Raw genomic sequence first — 21,154 nt, forward strand, 5'->3', positions numbered from 1 at the left:
ATCAGTGTTCGCCGAGTGTTTAATAATGGCTTCCCTCAGATACAGCCACACTGTATAAGGGGCTGCTGATGCTAGCTGTCAGCTAAGCACTGTTACGATCAGCGCTGCCAACAGTCTACCCTCTGCGCCCTCTCCCTCTGTAAAAATTCTGCCCCGGAAGAGCCTCAACACACACAAGTGCAGGTGCACTGTACAGGAAGCTCTGTACACTGAGCCTGCCAAGCTTAGCAATAGCAGCGCTGTAAGGTCTCTCAGAGAGATCGGTAAGGGCTGAGGGAGAAAAGGGGGGGGGAAGATACCGCAGGTTTAAGCAATCTCAGGCATTACTTACCTGCTGCCAGCATCAGGTCTGCGGTAGGCAAGGTGACATGGACGCAGCTTCTATATTAGGCTACGGCATTGTCCCTTCCCTGAGCTAGGGTCAGGGTGCCTTGGACCCGGATCCCCACTCTATATTAGTGGTGGCGGGTCCCCTGATGAATCCATGTCGCAGGCTGACAGATGCAGCTATCTGTCAGTCTGCGCTCAGTGCTTGTGGGAAGCTATATAATGAAAATAAATGGAAAATAAAAGTAAAATACTAAGTTTGGGCTGAGCTCAGCCCCAAGTAACTGGCTTCCTTGGACACGATTCTAAAACTGGGGCTTCTGGGGGATAGAGGGGGAGAAATCACTCACACTTATAAATTTTAAGTGAGTAATATTTTAAATCGGACAATTTTATTTTCAAAATCTTCTGATTTTGCACTTGAAATTAGTGTGTCATTCAAAGGAGTAACTGAATTTGCATAACAAGTTGCTGGTTCCAGGCTCTGCAGTGCCTGGAATCACCACACACTAGCAGATAAACTGCGGAAGCAGGCATGGCAGACTGGTTGCTGTGAACGCCACCTACTCCCTCTAGGGGAGTTCATTCAATGAAAAAAATGATATTCTGTTTAATAACCTAAACTGCCGCAGCAGCCTAGATAGGTTGATGTCGTTCTCTTGGGTACAGAAGTTAAAGTGAGACACCTGGCTCCTCCCTCGCTTGTGGGATGTAGAGGGGTTGGAGCCAGCACTACAAACAACTTGCATCTGAAGATGTGCGTCTGCTCCTTTGAGCCTCCCTCCAATGTAGCAGTGTGCCTCAGAGTGGATGATAAGTGTTTGTCAGACGGTGCTCAACACTTCAACGCTGAGTGTGCCCAGAGGTAGGAGCAACTTTAAACATTTCCAAAGAGAAAAAGATTTCTCATGGCCTCTCATGCCATGATAAGCAGTTGTAGTATGCAGTCCACAGACTGTGCAAAGGTCCATAACCACTCTGACTTATGCCATGCCTGAGGGTATCAGTCCTAGGGGGTGCAACTAGGTGTCCTGGGAAGGTGGACTTATGGAAGCCCTGTGGAGAAAAACTGCAGCATTGAAGACAAGCTGACTGCACAAATGCTGATGCTAGCACAGTGCTACTTCTACTGACAGTCAGTATCATCAATCAGTTCCTGAGTTCTCCAAGCGGGATACTCCTAGAAATACACACCCTGCCATGATGCAAGTAACATTGTCCATCAATAAAGTAAAAAAAATAGAATGAAAAAATAATTAATAAAATAACCCTCCATTTCCCTACTGTTGGAGAAACAAAACCCAGCAACTATCAAATGTCTTTAGTTCAAAAATATTTCTGGAGAACTGGAAAAACAAAGTGCATGTCAAGTTCAGTGGTCTTTTGCAAGAGCCAATGAATGGTACAACTCATACTCCCACCTTCTCACTGCTGTCTTTCTGCTGCTGGATCTGCTTGAGCCGCCTACTTTTTTCAAGCTGTTTTTGTAACTCAATTTCCAATTCATCTTCGTCCACAACAACTGAAGAATCTGGAATATCCTCTGTTAAAAAGGGACAGGAAGAGAATTCACAAGTCAGAATCCAGTTCAAGAAAATTATAAGGAAGATAACATCGTGCAGAGGTCTATATTGTAGAAAATGATATACAAATACACACACATTATATACTAAATATATTATATACTAACTATATGAAAAGTATGAAAGTCAAAATAGATCAGTAATTCTTTTGCAGTGTTCTCACCTTGGTCACTAATCTCCATGTTCTCCCAACGAAGGTCATCAGATTGTGTCATGACATATTTGAGCGCCACACTTTTCTCCTCGTCTTCTGAATCATCAACGTATCTACGTCCACGTCCCCGCGATCTAAACAGAGCAATGCAGGATAAGGAAAGTTATAGCTGTGCATATTTATAACATTTTGAATAATTCTAACCTAACAAGCTAATGCAAAAAATGAGAGTACTGCAAGAACTTACCTTTGTTAACTCTCTTTCTTCGAAGTCCATAGGGAGACCTTGGGGGTGTAGGTGATGGATCTGGATCCGGGCACCACACAGTTAAAGCTTTCAGTCCCCAGGATGCACTGGTCCATCCTCCCTATACCCCGCTCCCTAACCAGAGGCACCTCAGTTGGTAATAAGCTAAGGGCCGGAGGAGGATAGAAGAGGAGGAAGACTGGAACATTCACCAATCACACTCTCACAGAGAAGGAGACGGGAAAACGGTGACCAGAACATAGCCCATATGAAGCCAGGTGAGTCAGGGCGGGTGCCCTGTGGACCCTATGGACTTCGAAGAAAGAGTTAACAAAAGATAAGTTCTTACCATAACTCATTTTCTTCTTCAGGGTTCATAGGCTCCACATGGAGACCTTGGGGATGTCCCAAAGCAGTCTTTTATAGGGTGGGGACGCTCCTGCGCTGAGAGGAGAATCCGATGCCCATAGGAAGCATCCTGAGAGGCAAAAGGTATCGAAGGCATAGAACCTTAGAAAGGTCTGGGCAGAAGACCACGTAGCCTCCATGCACAGCTGAACAGCGTGTCATGAATGCGTGACACTTCTGCCATTGCTGCCTGACTTCGGGTGCTGCCTTGATGATTGATGTAAGCCACCGTGGTGGCGTTGTCGGACTGAACCTGCACGGGTTTCCCGTGAATTATGATTGGCCAGCTTGATGAGTGCGGACCGGTCACTGCACCCCAGCCCCGGAGACTGGCGCCAGTCGTTAGGAGTACCCAGTCCGGGATCCAAAAGGGGCGACCCTTGGTTAGATGAGATGTCAGTAGCCACCAAGACAGACGTACCTTCGGAAAGAGCACTGTGGTCTGAGCTTTGATCCGGTTGGGCAATCCATTCCATCTGGAGAGGATCTGCCCCTGCAGAGGCCTGGAATGAAATGGAGCATATTCCACCATGTCGAAGGTAGATACCATGGATCCCAGAACCTGAGTGGATTGACACCCAGCGGCTGTGTAGGTATCTGTGTATTCGTAGCTGTAAAGTGGATATCTTGTCTGAAGTCAGAAAGATCCTCTGCTGTTGAGAATCCAGGAGCGCCCCCAGATGAATCTTTCTCTGCGAGGGATTCAGGGAGAACTTTTTCCAATTGATTAACCACCCGTGTGCCTGTAGAAACACAATTGTCCGTTGCAGGTGGTGGCGAAGCACTTCGGGAGAAGCTGCTAACAGGAGGCGGTCGTCCAGGTATGGTAATAGATGGATACCCTGATTCCGCAGGTGGGCCGCCATGACGGCCATAACTTTGGTAAACACCCGTGGGGCTGTGGACAGGCCAAAGGGCAGCGCCCGAAACTGGAAGTGTTGTTGTAGTATAGCAAACCGGAGAGAACGATGGTGAGAGGGCATTGTAGAGACATGAAGGTATGCGTCCTGAATATCCAGCGATACCATAAAATCCCCAGGTTCCATAGCCAGTATGATGGAGCGTAGGGTTTCCATCCGGAACCTGGGCACTCTGAAGAATTTGTTCAGGATATTTTGAGGTTGAGGATAGGACTATGAGACCCATTCGGCTTCTGAACTAGAAAGAGTAGAATAATAACCAGTCCCTTACTGGGACAGTGGGACTGGCACAATTACCCCTGCTTACAGCAAGTACCGTATGTTTTTCTGGATCTGCAAGGCCATGAGCTTGTCTGAAGGTGGGCCTGTACAGAAGAACTGGCGGGGAGGTCTTCGAAGAAAGGAGAGGGCATACCCCTGAGAGACCACTTCTCTTACTCAAGCATCCTTGGTGGTTTGACACCAGCATTGGGCGAACTGAAGCCGGCCCCTTACTCTGGGATCCCCCAGAGGAAGGACAGTCCCGTCAGGCTGAGGGTTTATCCTCTGGCTTTATAAGTAGGACATCTGGTGCTCCAGGCCTGTTTCTTAGGCTTGGCAGTCGACTTGGGAGCTGACTGCCTAGGGATAGAAAGTAGAACAACAACTAGTTCCTCGCTGAGATAGGTGGACTGGCATAATTACCCCTGCTTACAGCAAGGACTGTATAGCTTTCTGAATTTGTAAGGCCTTGTTCAGGCCTGAAGGAGGGCCTGTGTAAAAAAACAGGTGGGGAGGCAGTATGAGAAATGAGAGGGTGTACCCGTGAGAGAACCCATCTCTTACCCAAGCATCCATGGTGGTTTGACACCAGCACTCGGCAAGCTGAAGTAGTCAGCCTCTCACTCTGGGATTTCCCTGATGAAAACCTATCCCGTCAGGCTGAGGGTTATCCTTAGGTTTAGAAGCAGGGCGTCTGATGTTCCAGGTTTGCTTGGTTCTGAGTATGGCGGCCCTCGTGGAGACAGACTACCTAGGAAAGGACTGGCCTTTAGGCTTTCCTTGAGGACAAAAGGACTTAACAAATGTAGTCCGAGGCCTTGTAGTGGAAGTAGATGAAGGCAGAAATGCAGTTTGTTATGCTGCCAACGTTGCTACAATCTCGTCAAGGTCAGGGCCAAACAAGATATCCCCCTTATAGGGTAATCCTTTAAGGCCTATCTTGGAATCCACATCTGCCTTCCATGAGCGCAGCCACAGGGTATGGTGGGCAGATACAGTCGCGGCCGAAACCCAGGAGGTTAGGAGACTGGCATCCAATGTTGCTTCTCCAACATAGAAAACTGCATCTTGAATGTGATCCCCAGAAGCTTCTGAGGGGAAAAAAAAAAGGTCTTCAAATGCATCAGCCCAGCTCTTTATAGCGTTAGCCACCCATGCAATAGCCATGGTTGGACAGGCAACAGCCCCTGAAAGAGAGTGCAATGATTTCAGCCAAGCTTCCACCTTCCTATCCATAGAAACCTTCGGGGAAGGGATGGGAGGCGTAGTAGCACTCTTTATCAAACGAGTAACACGAGAATCCACCAAGTGATTCCTATTACTTGCAATGAGCAACATAATGGCCAAACGCTTTTGCGATACCTCATATCTGGCGATTGCCAGACCTCTGGCCAGTGGGTGGATAACATGGCGAAGAGGGGGAAAACAGCCGAAGACACTAACTTGCTTAAACTGAGAGCGATTTGATTTAGGTGCAGGTTCGACATCCTCTATAACTAAGATGGACCTGACCGCCAGCACCAAAACAGGGATATTAATACTTGATTTAGGCTCCCCCTCGTAATGAAAGGAATAAGAGTCAGACACATCAGCCATCTCTCCCTTGTCTGACGATTTGTGTTAGACAGCAGTGCAGAGTGGGAAGACAACACAGGGCGTTTAGACGCCTTCTTAGGTTTGTCCTTCTCGCAAGGGAAATGACAGACTGTTGTGGTACCTGAGGGGATTGCATGTACTGTGAAAAACCCTGGTAGGGAGCGACAGTGTGTCACAGGGGTAGACTGCAAGAACTGAGAGGGAAGGATAGCATGTTGAGGTAACCCCAAGTGGGTGACAAGTGTGGGAGCCACCAGGTAATCCGCAAAGGAGGCCAGGGTCTGAGCAAAAAACAGGATTTTGGTACTTACCGATAAATCCCTTTCTCCGATTCCACAGGGGACACTGGAGTTCAAGACAGTGGGGTATAGACGGTGGTAGAGTAGAGCCTGGCACTTTAAAAAAATCTAGAAGTGCGACTGGCTCCTCCCCCTCTATGCCCCATCAGCCCCAGTTTAAGAACTGAGCCCGAGAGGAGACGGAGGACAACAGGAAAACAAGGAGAAGGAGAAGACCACAGAACGGAACAAGACCGACTGAAGGAGAACAGAGGAAACCACTGCAGGGAATTATGCAGTCACACAACCATAGAAGGAACCAAACAACTGGCAGGTACGCAGCGCTGGGCGGGCGTCCAGTGTCCCCTGTGGAATCGGAGAAAGGGATTTATCGGTAAGTACCAAAATCCTGTTTTCTCCTTCATCCACTAGGGGACACTGGAGTTCAAGACAGTGGGGACGTACCAAAGCCAACCTCCTGGGTGGGAAGCGCGGAGAACATGCCGACCCTTTGGCCAACAGAAACAGGGACCGCCAAGAACCAGAGGTTCAACGGAAGGCAAGAGCGGAGGATCAAGTGTAGTGAGCCAGGAGACAATAAGAACTCCAAGCGGAACAGACACAGAAATTCCACAACTTACAGCGTAAATAGAATGGAATAAGTGGCTAGCGAGAAAACACCCTCAGGTGAGAAGCATCAGAACACTGTAAACTCAGCTGAAAACAGACCAAGCCAGACTATTGGGAGCAGAGAGCTCCAACCAGAATCCATGTGAGAAGGGCAGTAACCCGAGAACAAAATTCGAGAAAACCGTACCAGATTCGGAAACAGGAAACTGCAGCTGTTGCAGATAGTAGAAAACCAGCACTGTTGGACATAATCATATAGATACAAGTATAACGATACCAATCTACAGAAACAGTGCTGATCCTGTCCACAGACTCCTAACAAAGAGTTTGCAGGGAGGTAAAAGTCAAGGCCGAACAGTCACCATCAACCATTCTGGAGGTCCAACTACTACAAAGTTGTAAACCAGCAGAAGGAAAAGACCATAGAAGTCTCCCATGAGTGGACATCACACTGGGGACGAAGCAGAGGCAGCATCTAGAGGATTGAGATTACAATACCTTCAGAGGGTCTGACAGCAGAACCCCACTCTGAAAACAGAGTAGAAAACAGCGACTGAACACCTGCAGCTGAAAAGAAAATCACAGCCACAAACTCCAAAACAACAGACAATTCCCAACATGATAGAAGTGCATAGTCAGTACCAACTGCTGGCCTGAACATATTCTGAAACACACAGGATACCCTAGCAGTTAAAGAGCACGTATGCAACAGCCACCCAGGGAGAGCTACCAATATAGGGAAGCATTCCATACAGCAAGGCTAGAGCACTAGGACAACCCTGAAAGTACCAGTCAGGTACCAGTCAACAGATTCTAGTAGAATAGTGTCACTAATCTCAATGTTAAAACTATGCACCAGGGAAGCTCTAAAATGTAGAGCCAACTGATTAACAGAGCGGATGGCTGCTAGGACCACCACTAGGGTGCATAAGAGAGAATAACGGCTATGCCATGTCAGGTTGGGCATTAGTGGGGTAAGCCCGCTTACCTATGAGCGTCCAAAAGCCCTCTGGACGCTATGTAGAATGTCACTGACCTTTTCCATCTCACAGCAACCTGCCCCATCAGGTATAGGGAGTAGCTTCAGTGGGCTAAGACCCTATGCTCTACAGCACGGACTTCAGCCTGGAGATGTTGAGGTAGAAAACACTGTATAAACTAGCAAAATGTTAGTGGAGACAAGAAGGTTGTACAACAGTACTCTGCACATGAGCTGGTTATATTAGGGATGTGTATCCATATAGAAACTTTTCATAAAACAGAAAACGGTCTGCTTGTGTAAGTATCAGTACATTAACACTTATAATGGTGAAGTGTGTATTACGCCCACAAATCTAATACAATCCAGGCCTGACCCTGCCTATATCAGCGGGTGGCCCTAGGCCTTCATTTAATTTAACAAATGAAGCCGTGAGGATGGAATAGAACCTGAATGCTCTATGTACAGATAGAGTGTACCTAGGGGCCCTTTAGACACTCATGTATTGAGATATGTGACAAGACAATAATATGGAGTCTATACGGAGAAGGGTACCTGTACATAGACAGTGCGCTCATGTCCTGCCTCAGGAGATCAGCATGCTATAATATATATATATATATATATATATATATATATATATATATATATATATACACACACACACACATATATATATATATATATATACACACACACACACACAAATATCCCGCCTTCTTAGTGTCTTATAAGTTTGCTACCAAGTGCAAAGTTGAAAATAATCATAGATCACCCTAAAGGGGGGCGTCATAGATAGGGACTGACAAGAACAGAACTATAACCCCAGGAGGATTAAAGTACATATGATATATATATATATATATATATACACATATATATATATATATACACATATATATATATATATACATATATACATATATACACACACACACACACACACACACACATGTACATACAAGAAGGCCCCAGTCATGTATAGGGTTCATAATAGAAGCAATGCCTTAGGGAATTGCGACTATCATTATGTAAGCTGCAGAACTTGACTCTAGTCTATAGAGCCGCCATTAATATATATATATGGATAAAGCTGACAGCTATTGGTAATCCCAGGCGGCTTCCCATCTGTGGAATATAGGTATATACCCACATACAAAACCTTAGGGACAGATGGTGTAAAGCGGAGTTATTGTATTAACTACCGCATCAGGAGAGTCCAGCCTCCAATCGCAGATATTTTAAACTATGCTATGTAACATAAAACTGATAACAGATCCTACCTCTACCTTTATGGTAAGGATAAGAAGCGATAGATATTTATCTCCAAACATGCATACCTACATACAAGATTAGTAGGTGACGATAATATTTTGAAAATAGAACATGAGCAATAGTAGAGCTATGGAAGGAATTGAGCCACAAGACAAAATTCAGTCCAGACATGTATATATTTTAAAGCAGGGCTTAGTATAAAATACAAATACATACATACATACATACATACATACATACATGTGGCTTACCTCCACGCAGGGGAACTGCTCATGTGCCGCCTGTGGTCGTCATTCTGCTACGGCATAGGAAGCAGGATATTTTAGCAGCGTGCTATCCCAGACTATCCTGGGACCCTTCTGTTACTGGTTACTTACTTTAAAAGCGGGAATCAAAAAGACAACCTCCATGCTGTGAGGCAGTAATGCCAACCCCCACACCGGCAGTAACTAACTTCCTCTTGTATGTGCTGCTGAATGGAGCACCTAAAATATAATCTACATAGATGCACATATGCATACCTTCTAAGGTAAACACAGAAGGCTGGTGAGAACTAGAAGTTTTTAAAGACCAGCCTATAAGTTAGTATATGTGCTGCCACATATATGCATGGGAAGAGTACTGCCCCTCTATAAGGTGAGCCATAACCTGGGTATGGGACGCAATAATCTGCTAACCCTGGGTTAAGGGTATGCTATAACCATAAATTCTGGCAGCAGCACCAGAACAGTGACTAAGGTGAGCCAATGTAACAATGTTCATTTAGGCAGGGTAGCTAGTGCACCCTGAGGAATGCTTTCCCTCATGCAGTCTGCACAGCACTCCGTCCGGGTGCCTCTTCGCGGGGGGGACTAATGCAGAGAATGTGTGCGCTGCTGCGCTAACAGGAAAACACCCCCAAAAGCAGGCTGCTACACGTTAGTGGAGGAAGCCATGCCGCCGCTGAAGTACTAAGTGCCCGTCCGGGGGCTGTGCGATGACACCGCTCCGTTTGTCAGCCCAGCCACTAAAAAGCATAGGGTCGCGGCGTCTCCTCCTTTGTACATTAGAGGAGAGCTGCTGGTTAGTTATAACATTAAAGCCCTGCTATAGAGCTAATCTAGCTGCTGAAGCGAGCACTGGTAGAACCGCGCTGCTCTCAGATGAGGGAGAGCACGGGCCAGACTATAGATGGCGCCGCTAACATGCATGACGCGCCCTTTCCATAATACCGGCTTTTATATATGCGCGTGCGCACTGTAAGGCTCATCTCCACTTATTTATAAGTTTGAGCCCTTGTTCTCAACAAGAGCAGCCTACTCTGCGCAGGGGCCAAGGACCGCGCTGCTTGTCAGCGCTGCACTGCCTCCTGTAGAGGGACTCGTCTGGCTTCCGAAGCCGGCACCTTACACCGCTTGTGGCAGATGGCGGGACCTCGCCTGTCAGCGCTGTTTTCTCAACAAGAGCAGCCTAATGAGCAGCAGTGCGGCGTCTGTCATTACTGTGTGATCTACTCACCCAGCATTACAACTCCTATATAGAGGAGGGAGGAGCAGTAGCCCTCAGTGACCGCCGCGGCATCACCGCGCTTTTGATGTAGCAGGGGCCGCGCTCCATCCCCTCCTTCAATTAAGAGGGTGATGGCTAGGAATAAGCCAGAGACCCTGACGCTGACTGTTGAGTGCAGCGGCGGGTCTCGTCAGCAGCTCCGACACCACCACGTGGCAGGTTGGAAGGAGCTGTGTATGACAAGCGCGCAGCACGCGCTGTCCCTAAGCCCAGCGTTTTGGCCCACCGCTCCAGCTAGTCAGGAGTGGTGGGATATACTTACAAACTGCTGCGGCCGGGTTGCTGGGTTGGGGGGCAAATGAGGAAACCCGGACACGAACCGGTTTCAGTTGTGTCGGGTCCTCATGGAGTCCGATGACTGTTTAAAGTCCCCCCTCAGGGTCACCGGACACAGGCTGCAGTAGCCGTGTGGTGCCCTCCCGGCGGCTCCCACGTAGCAGGCAGACTGCCACAGTAAACAGTCTGCCTGTCCTCAATGCTTTAAATAAAAAGCTCTAAAAAAATAAAATAAATTATACTCAAAAAAGGCTGGAGACAGCCTGATGTGCTTCCGGCTCTCTCGGGCACATTCTAAAAACTGGGGCTGATGGGGCATAGAGGGGGAGGAGCCAGTCACACTTCTAGATTTTTTTAAAGTGCCAGGCTCTACTCTACCACCGTCTATACCCCACTGTCTTGAACTCCAGTGTCCCCTAGTGGATGAAGGAGAAAAAAAAAAAAAAACACCCAAGGGGGTCCTTTAAGGGACCCGGCACCTTATACATAACCTTTCCTGAGTCAAATCCTCCTTACTCACACTTGCAACACATGACTTGCAGGATAGCAAAATGGGTGCTATATTGTGCTCCACTTCCTGGTCAGACATATCTGACTAATAATTATTGTGGAAATATCAAGCAGCGCTATACTGGTCTTGACTGATGCTAGGACTAGGTGCAGAGACCCACTATCAGCGTATGCAACACATTGATTGGCAGATTGTAAAAAAAAGGAATAGATATAATGACAGTTGAGAGAAAAAGCACAGTCAGCGCTAGCATAAGTCACATACAATGCAGAAATATAAACATTACATACAATATACTGCAAATGGCACTACAATCAACTGCCCAGATTCAGTGTCTGGGAAGGCTATAGCGCTGTGTACACTGACCCAAAAGGTGAGGTATGCAGGGGAACTGGACTAAACGCCGTCCTAGGAGATCTGCGATGCACCATAGAGATAAAATGGCCGCCGGAGACCGCAGAGGAAGCAGCTCAGCAAAGCCAGACCTTAAGACTGGAAAGGCGCGCTGAGCGGAGGGGAGGAGCCGCCACAACAGGGAAGGCTGTATCCCCTGGCTGGCTGATTATTAACCCCTGGGACGCCGGCTTCCGGCGCTGATATTGTCCCTTGCAGTCTAGTGGAAGCGCAGGGTATGGGAGGCCTGCGTCCACCTCAAAGCCTCCGGTCTATCCCGAGACCAGGGGCAATCACTGCTCATTGTCCCTGTACATCCGGCCGCAGTCTGGGAAGCCCGCGTGGCCGGCTAGCACGGACCCCGGGGTCCCGCCGAGATCTCCAGATCAGTACTGGCATTGCGGCGCCGGCGGGTTGACGGAGTGGTTGCTGCGCGCTCTTGAGATATTTTTTATGATTTCTGATAGTTAAACTAAAGTAAAATTAAATAGCTTTAGGGCCGGCTAAGCAGTCTCTCTGCGATAACAGTGACCCAACTCCGGCCGGGCACCAACTCAAACTAAGGTGCCTCTGGCTCGGGGGCGGGGTTATAGGGAAAGTGGACCCAGTGCATCCTGGGAACTGAAAGCTTTAACTGCGTGGTGCCCGGATTTGGTTCCCCAACCTATACCCCAAGGTCTCCCTGTGGAGCCTATGGACCCTGAAGAAGAAATCTGTGGGATACCCCAAGAGGGAAAGATGGCCTGCTGAGGTAACCCCATATGGGGGAAAACTGCCGGGATCTCCAGGCAGCCCGCAATGGAGGCCAGGACTTGAGAAAAGGCAGCCCAAGGGGGTTCCTGTCCTGTCGTTGTGGGGTTCGAGGTGCCAGGAAGTTGATATACCTCACACATAAACGATCCTGAACCAAGCCCTCCTTACTGAAACCTGCAGCACATAACCTGCAGGATAGCAGAGTGGGTGCAGCATCGTGCTCGATATCCTGGTCAGCCATGTCTGACTCACGATAGATAGATCTATCTATCTTATAGCGCAACACTAGTCCTGACTGATGTTTGGACTAGCTGCAGGGACCCACTTCCAAAGTATGCGAACCACTAACCCTGTCTGACGCTTAGATAAGCTGCAGGAACCCCTGCCTAAATATGGCACACTGCAGCACACAACAGTATGTGACAGACCTCACAAATATTGTCAACTATATATGTGAGGTAAAAGAACCACCCTAACTACACCTGTATTAGGGCAGAAGTAACGGGAAGGGATAGATATAAGCCGATAGGTTGGAAAGAAAGAAAGACACAGACAGGCAGCACTAGCAGCATAAGTCACATACAATGCAGGTATACTGCAAATTGGCACTACAATCAACCATCCAGATTCAGTGTCTGGGGAGGCTATAGCGCTACATACACTAACCCGAGGGAGAGGTATGCAGGGGGACTGGACTATGCGCTGTCCTGAGAGATCTGCGACTGCACCACCAAGAAAATGGCCGCCGGAGACCTCAGAGGGGGCGTGGCCGCAGGAGGAAGCAGCTCAGAGAAGCCAGACCTCAGAGGAAAGGCGCCCTGAGCTGGGGAGAGGAGCCGCTTAAACAGGGAGGCTGTCTCCCCTGGGACGCTGGTTCCCACACCAAAACATCCCTTGTGGTCTATTGGAGCGCGATGGCTGGAGCCTGCGTCCACACTCAGCACCTCCGGTCTGTCCCCTGAGACCGGAGATTTGACTTCCAATACGCGGGTCACCGCAAGCGGTGACACGCCTTACTTGTCCCATTACGTCCGGGTGCAGTCTGGGTCCTCCTAGCACAGACCCCTGGGGCCCGACGAGAGCCCCAGATCAGTACTGGTGTGGCGGCGCCGGAGGTGTGACGGAGCGGCAGCGCAGACATCCTATGGACAGTCTACTGCTGCGCGCTCTGAAGTAGTAAAATAAACTAATAAAACTCATTAAAAAAAAAAAAATGAGCTTTATGGCTGCTAAGCAGCCCCCCGAGTTAAAGGTGACCCGACTCCGGCTGGGCACAAATGAAACTGAGGTGTCTCTGGCTCGGGGTATAGGGAGGATGGACCAGTGCACCCAGGGAGCTGAAAGCTTTAACTGCGTGGTGCCCGGATCCAGATCCATCACCTATACCTCAAGGACTCCCTGTGGAGCCTATGGACTTTGAAGAAGATAAACATATTAAGATAGAAGCCATTTTACATTATCCTAGACTAACAGACAAACAGATACAATTTATCAAGGACGATCAACAATGAAACAAATGGTGTTTGCAGCTTACCTGGAACCAAAGTCAGTCTCTCGGGTATCAGGTTTTATAAGTATGAGGTCATCAGTCTTCTTCTTGCGAATCTTTTTCACTCGGCGCTTTGTCTTCTTGAAGGACACCTTTTAACAAAACCAAACTGTCATTTACTCCCGCAAAACACATATTGGGAAACGCTGAACCTTTGGAAATCGGCCTTCAAACTGCAGCCATAACAATATTGTTACATCAGCAAAATGTGGAGCCTAGCGAATTCTCCTCATTGTCTTCATTGCTAGCTAACCCATTTACAAGGCATTTGCTTACAAGTCTTACCATCTCCTCAGGTGTATAGTATTCAGATGCAATTTTCAATCCTGGAAGTTCTAGGGTTTGTGCCTGATTGTGTAAGGTTTCCCGAATAGTCTGCAGCTCCTTCTCCCAAGACCCATCTGCTGTTCCACCAGTATCCAAGCGGAATGATTTCTTCTTCTCCCCATCAATCTCCTCATCATATTTGGAAAGTACAGATTTGTGTCGGAACTAAAGAAAATAAAAAAAACAAACAAAACAGGTTTCCTCAAGAAATGTAATGGACAGAAAGCGGCAACTGTACTACATGAAGCAGTGCACACTTACCATCACCATGTCATCCACATTTTCCTCTTCCTCATATGGTTTGTAATCGGGTCTTTTCTTCTTAAGCTCTACATTTTTATCTGCTCTTTCTTTGTCCAACATATTTACATTAACCAAGATATCAGAATCATCTTCATCAAGAACACCTAGGTATAGAAGCACCACGTGAATGCAAAAACTTGTTTGTCTCAATAAGTTTGCACAACATTTTTCCTCCCAGCTTTCTACCCAAATGTTTGACACCTTACCTTTGTCCTTGAGAGTTAGAATTACAGTCTTCCCCTCAGTAAAAGACTCTGTATGGTGCTCTACGGTCAGCCCCTGCAAATCTTCTGAGGTGTAATGCTAAAAGGAGAAATGGATCCATAAATGACTGACTTATTTCTATATGAAGGAAAAAAAAAATAAAATAATATCCATGATCTCAAGAGAAAACTATATAATGTACAACCAACCTTCTTTTGTCCAAATTCCTCCTCCACAAGATTAGATACACCAAACTCTTCATCCATTTCTGCTAGCAGTTTTGCCTGTGTAACCAGATAGTGTTAGGTCTGAGGTCATGTTTTTCTGAGCCAGAAAAACATAACTATTTCAATCATAATACTGTATACATGAGTGTTTTAGATATGCTAGTAATTCTAGAAGCAAAATGTCTAATTTGTACACAGTGATGTTAAAATAGCTGGAACATTTAATATAGCATGTGTAAAAAAAACTGAACCAAAAAAGAAAAATATATAGCCGAATAAATAAGCACACTGCCTAAATGGAGTTTCCAAGTAATATTACTGGGGCATGGCGATGGGAAAAAGAGCATCCGGAAGCAAGATGGAGTCTGAGCCAGACCCCAAAAATCTAAGAGACACATGCTCAAGGTAAGGCTCTAACCTAGGGCCTTATTCTCCCTAATTTTAAGGTGCCTCTTTTTTACTACATACAGTTATCAGTTTATAACACTAGGGCAAAAGGAGTACTACCTAAGTTTCTTCGGTGTTTAAGCCCCTACCCCATGTGTGACCCTTAGTCAGACTTCCTGTCCTCTCTCCACAGAAGAGTTGCCTGGGCCCAGACCCTGGTTACATCACAGGGCATAGGGAGGGTTTCCTCATCTTTGGAGAGAATTTAGAGTTATTTTCTTCTGCTAGACAAGGCAAACTCCTCAGCTATGCTCTGATCCAGTTAGAATAGGATTCTGATTTGAAGGTGAGGTAGCAAAATCCTAATAATTGATAGAGGATTAAGAAGCCTTAGTTTTCTGCTTATAGGAACCATGCTGCTGCCGATCTGCATTGCAGGAGCTGGTGCAAAGCCTGCTCGCTGCTGATGTCCAGTGATCGGCAAGGAAGGGACATTAAGAGGTCTCCCAGAGATGAACATACTGCTCAACCCCAGTCATCCTGTGTCAGGGGTGTCAGTGTCACATACCTTCTTAAAATGGAAATTCAACATTGCGCAACCCACTCCTACCCAAGAATCATAGCCACTAGCACACTGCACCAAAGATTGGCGCTGTGAAGTAGAAGCCAACCAGGAGTACACAGGTTCCAGACTGTATACCCTGCAAAGTGTACCCATGGTGTTGAAGCAATGGGTAGGAACGCTTCCATTAGCACAGATGGAAGTTAGGGTAAGGGAGTAAGATGCCGACTGATGGGCCCAGCTAACTTCTCTATCTATTTCATCTTACTGCCCTGAGGGAATAAGACAGGCAAAAGACACCGAGGGAGCCTGTTTAAAGCGCAAGGAGGCTAGATGTATGTGGACACATCTGTAATTTCACCCTCTTTAAAAGGAATAATCAGTCTGCTATACTTGCCCTCTTCTCCGCTTTATCTTTTTCTGCTTGAAGCTTCCGACTTCGCTCAATCCAAGCGGCTGTATCATCTAACCACAGTTCATCTTCCCCCAGGGATTTTATTTTTCTGTAGGTGGAAGGGAGACAAGCAGGGAGGAGTGAGGGGAGAGTGGACAGAGTTCTTCAGGTCATTGCACAATTCAGAACAAGGAACTTTGCTTTCTTCAGCATCAATGTCTCCTGTCTGGATGCAAGTGCAGTTGAAAGAAAGTTTTAGAATAAATAAAAAGTCCTGAAAACCTCAGCTTGTGCTAAACAATGCTCTTCACTTACCCTAATTTCTGGTTTAGCATCCTCTTCTCTTTTGCAGCTGCTAGTTTCTCTCTAATCTCCTGTTGATGCCTCAGGACCATTGGGTTAATGATCGCGGCTGCAACGGGGTCTTCTTTAGTGCCACACTCTGCAAAACAGCATGAGTCAAATACAATGATGTGCCTAGTTTAATAAAGGTCATTATACCAGGCATTTTGATGGGAATGATGGGAACAAAGTACTTACCTGTTTTAACTGTATTCAGTTCCAGAGGTTTCAAACCAAGCTTAGCACGCAGTTTACTAGAGAAAGGAAAAAGGAGTTAGCTTTCTGAATTGAAAAAAGTGCAATCTGTTAAGTGCTCACATCGTTGGTGACCACACCAGGAAGTGCGTTCCCTGACATGGTCGTAAACATACAACCAGTCAGAAACACCCTGGGCAGCTACCAGAAGATAACCTCCAGCAGCCGCCAATCTAAGAGGGACCTCCCGGCCCCTCTACATCCATGCTCCCTCCCCCCAGTGTCTGCAGCGCAGCCGATCACTGCTGATCAGGCAGCCTCTATCAGACGGCAGCCACTGGTGAAACATAAATTAAGTAGCCCTCAGTCCCCCAGCATATACCCAGTGGCTACAGAAAGGAGCATCCACCGTGGATATGTAAAGTTGCAATGTTCGATGATCACCACCCCAATATATCGTTGATTTTTTATTTATTTTTTATTTAATATGGATGGTATGATTTTTTTTAATATAAAATAGTGTTGGATAAGTTGTAAATAGATAATCTTGACCTAATTCAATCATAAAAATTTACCATTTCTGAGCGGTTTTTAAAATAAATATTAACCAGTCAAGTGGTAAAAGAAGAAGGAAAGGGACATCTTACAGCCTGTGTGACATACTTGCTTTTAAACAAACACCTAAGAAAAGCAAAGGCTCTTAAACAGGCATGATATCACTTGCATGTGGATGATTTATTTTGGATGTACCATCTCCAGACTTACAAGCCGCTTCCTGCTCTGCCCAGCGGCATCCTAAGGAGGTGATTTCACATAGGCTTTGAACCGGCAATTCCTGCGGGCTTAACAGCTGCCAAGGGAGACATAGCGATTGCTGAAGCAACATCAGCGCTACTCTGGCACCCACCGACAGTCACTGGGAAAGCCGTCCTCCATCAGACACCGCAGCGCTGCACAGCCTATTTGGCTACGGACAGGTATTACTGACTCACAAAGGCACACTTACCTGATCAGACCAATTGCATATGATACATTTTTCCTTTTTTCTGGACATTAATTCAACTGGACTTCTATTGCACTAATAGGTGCCTATTAACTATTCTAATTCCAATTGTTCATGACACTCTTATGCAATAAATATTCAAGTGGTGTTTCTAATCTTGTTATTTATGCTCATTAGTTTTACTGTTGCAATCTAAGAGATAGTCTGTCAATTGAATGTTGATATTTTTTACAAATTGATACATATATTTTTATAATAAAGAAGTGTATATTTATATTTATAGAATTTTTGGAGCCATGACTGGTCTATGGATGCATGTGGATTCTGCGATTTATACACAAAGGGCTATATTAGCGCAGTCTGAGATTAATTCATTTTCCGCCTTTTAGGGGTATTCACAAACCCCATAGTTTAAGACTTGCTGCTTTATTCTAATTAAAAACATCTGTGTATTCAACTTATCCAATATCTACCTGATAAGCGCCAGGATCAATATTTCACTACCTGATTAAACTACAACTTATATAATGCTTCACAATTCACTAATTAGTAGAAAGGGAAAGAAGTTAAAATCCAGAATCCACAAAATTCTGCCCCAACCCATGTACATATCTATTCACATGATTCATATATCACCCTAGCGAAGGGGTGTCAAACTCCCGTCTCTCCAGCTGTTGTAGGACTACATATGCCCTGCCACAGTTTTAGCATGCCCTAAATGCAAAATGGTGGTAGTGCATGCTGGAATGTATAGTTCCACTGCAGCTGGAGGGCCACGAGTTAGACACCCCTGCCGTAGCGTATTGAGGCTAAATAAGCAAGAACAAATCTTTAGGTCAAAATGTGCAGGGCCAAATGTGTAGGGCCATTTTTATCTTTTGCTTCAATTAAGGCTTCTTCAATGTTAGAGGTGCATGTTTGCTTGCCATCACATATTGCAGAGTGGTGCAAACTAGGTTTAGGCTTCATAAAAGTTATTATATTTATGGAGCTATTTAAAAAAAAAAAAAAAAAAAAAAAAAAAGTAATTGCTTTACACTTACTTTGTCTCTTCAATGCTTAATGACGAATCCCCACCTGAAGATTTGGGAGCAAAATCTGAATGCAGAAGAAGCAAAATTATTTTTAGTCATTAGTAATTAATGAATGCAAAATATATTACGTACTAATATAGTACAGAATAATTTACATTAATATTGAAACTGAAGCATAGGCTAGCTAGTCCCATGTGACTGAGTTTTTGATAAAAGACAAAGTAATATCACTCTCCTGCATTCATAAATAATTGTAACCACACATTAATACATTCTGATTCAAACATTTACAAAACAGTACCTATATATTGCTTGCTATTGGATCCTGAATTCTGTATTCTCATCCCTGCTAGCATCTACTCCCTAATGCCCAGAGTAGGGTGGACTCACTATTAACGCTTTAGTTGATTTTCAGTCTTTTGGGTCTCTTTTCTACTAAAAGAAGATCTATCGTGTCATAATTTGTGATCATGAAATGTCTTAAGCTGGGTACACACGTAAAGATTTTCTGTCCAACCATCCAACTAGTTGATCGGTTGGAATGAAAATCTGGTAAGGTATAAAAGGAAATGACAATCAGCAATTTGCTCCCAAACGCCAGAAAATGGACAAAAACTGTTGTTTGAACAAATTGTTTCGATCAAACATTTAACAAACTTGTCTGAACTACCATTTTCATCTGTTTTCTGGCTTTTAGGAGCAAATTGCTGATCATCATTTAGTCCCATACGTTACCAGATTTTCATTCCAACCAATCAACTAGTTGTATAGTTGGACAGAAAATCTTTACGTGTGTATGCAGCTTTAGTATTGCCATCTCTGGGTTATTTTGATCACTTAGATCTGTATTGTTCAAAGAAAGCTCAACATCTCTGAGATATTGAACTACCTTGTATATACACCGGACAGCCGAGATAGGTAGCCCATACTTGCAGGTGACAACTGAAGCTTACTATAGATGGGAGGGATTGTGAGAAAAGTCTTTTGAAATAATGGTATAGAGAGGGCTGTGTATCTTTTCTTCATAGATGAATTCCCATGTTAATGGGAATAACCTTTTACGTGTGCTTCTTGTCAAGATTAATCCATCTTTTGGCTTGCTATTAACACTTATGGGACTTTTTGCTGGTTGGTTGTAGCTGTCTTTCATAATACAGGTTTCTATTAGTGCTTAGCAGAGGCTGATTACTTATCAGAATGGTTGCTGTATAGTAAGGTGCAAAAACACGGTCAGATTTGTTGTCAGATATGACCGATAACGATTCAAAAAATCATCCAATCGTTCATATCTGAAAGAAAATCTGACACGTGGGCCTGCAACGATGCGCATTCCCGCTTGTCAGATAACGATATCTAACAGTCTGTTTGCAGTCAGATTCTGACGATTTCATTCATTTTAATACTGTCTGAAATCATTCAAATCGTTGATAAAATCATTCATTTGACAGATCTGACCGTGTGTATGCACCATAAGGCTTTCAACAGAGCTTTCCAAAATCACTGCTGCTGCTCCTGACACCTACGCCCATCAGCCAGGTGCTTAGATTGAAAAGTCAGAAAATATATATACACTGTATCAGTCTTGTAGCGCTGAGATCCTAATGTCCAAATAGTCTTAGGTGGCATTATATGTATAAGAACCAATACTCCTTCTGAACAAATGAGACAAAAAAAACTTAGCGAAAAAAGGATAATGACACCAATATACAGTATCTTAATATCAAGGAGATATACAATCAAAACTGGAAAAAACTTCAAGATTATGATATTCAATAAAAAATAGTCTTTAATAAAGCAACTTAAAAATGCAATCTTCTTAAAAACGATGTTTCTATTATATCACAAATGAAAGTCGTTGTGTGACAGGAAAAGGCTTACCGGACCTGTGGGGACCCGACATACATGACACAATGCATATAGTCTAGTGGAGAAATCCTATAGCACCCGGGATGGTATTTTACATGGATGGTAAATGTCCTGTTAGTCACGGCTCTCACCCGGGACCTACCAATCACTGCCAGCACTCCCAATGATACGCACGCAGATCTCACCCGCAGCTGATGTTTATGAAGCTCCTGCTCTGTGTGCAACAATTAGTATTAAGGTCCTTCACGCTACGGCTCTCACCTGACAGCTGCCACCTTTTTTTTTTTTCGGTCTCATTTGTTGCGAAGGAGTATTGGTTATACCGCCTAACACCATTGGATATTAGGATATCAGCACTGCAAGACAGATACAGTGTGTGTAAAAAAAAATATATATATATATATCAAACCGTCCACTTGTAGATCCACCAGGGGCTCAACCAGAGACGAGGCCAGCACTCAATAAAAGTCATAAATAAATCCAAAAGAGGGTTTTATAGCAACACTGTAGTAAATGACAGGTACATCTTGTTCAGCATATCATACATTACAGCAGGTGTGAGCGTCAATGCATCAAAGCTCCTTCCCCTACTGCGGGATCTGACAGTAGGGGAAGGAGCTTT

The 21,154-nt window shown here is 45.2% G+C and overlaps 1 protein-coding gene across 2 annotated transcripts in view; it reads right to left on the reverse strand.

Annotated features, from left to right (window-relative positions):
• SART1 (spliceosome associated factor 1, recruiter of U4/U6.U5 tri-snRNP) overlaps nucleotides 1-21,154 on the reverse strand; it is a 58,554-nt gene that overhangs the window by 31,339 nt on the left and 6,061 nt on the right. For both annotated transcript variants that reach the window (XM_088468313.1, XM_088468314.1), the window contains exons 3-13: nucleotides 18,676-18,730; nucleotides 16,633-16,688; nucleotides 16,408-16,534; nucleotides 16,096-16,201; nucleotides 14,732-14,806; nucleotides 14,525-14,621; nucleotides 14,277-14,422; nucleotides 13,974-14,180; nucleotides 13,674-13,780; nucleotides 2,074-2,198; nucleotides 1,749-1,870 (exon numbers count right to left, since the gene is read on the reverse strand). In XM_088468313.1, the coding sequence (XP_088324439.1) occupies nucleotides 1,749-1,870; nucleotides 2,074-2,198; nucleotides 13,674-13,780; nucleotides 13,974-14,180; nucleotides 14,277-14,422; nucleotides 14,525-14,621; nucleotides 14,732-14,806; nucleotides 16,096-16,201; nucleotides 16,408-16,534; nucleotides 16,633-16,688; nucleotides 18,676-18,730 (1,223 nt within the window). The remainder of the gene's footprint in view (nucleotides 1-1,748; nucleotides 1,871-2,073; nucleotides 2,199-13,673; nucleotides 13,781-13,973; nucleotides 14,181-14,276; nucleotides 14,423-14,524; nucleotides 14,622-14,731; nucleotides 14,807-16,095; nucleotides 16,202-16,407; nucleotides 16,535-16,632; nucleotides 16,689-18,675; nucleotides 18,731-21,154) is intronic.

Source organism: Taudactylus pleione, unplaced genomic scaffold, assembly GCF_031769625.1.
Source record: "Taudactylus pleione unplaced genomic scaffold, aTauple2 ptg000085l, whole genome shotgun sequence".
Classification (NCBI taxonomy): Eukaryota; Metazoa; Chordata; class Amphibia; order Anura; family Myobatrachidae; genus Taudactylus; species Taudactylus pleione.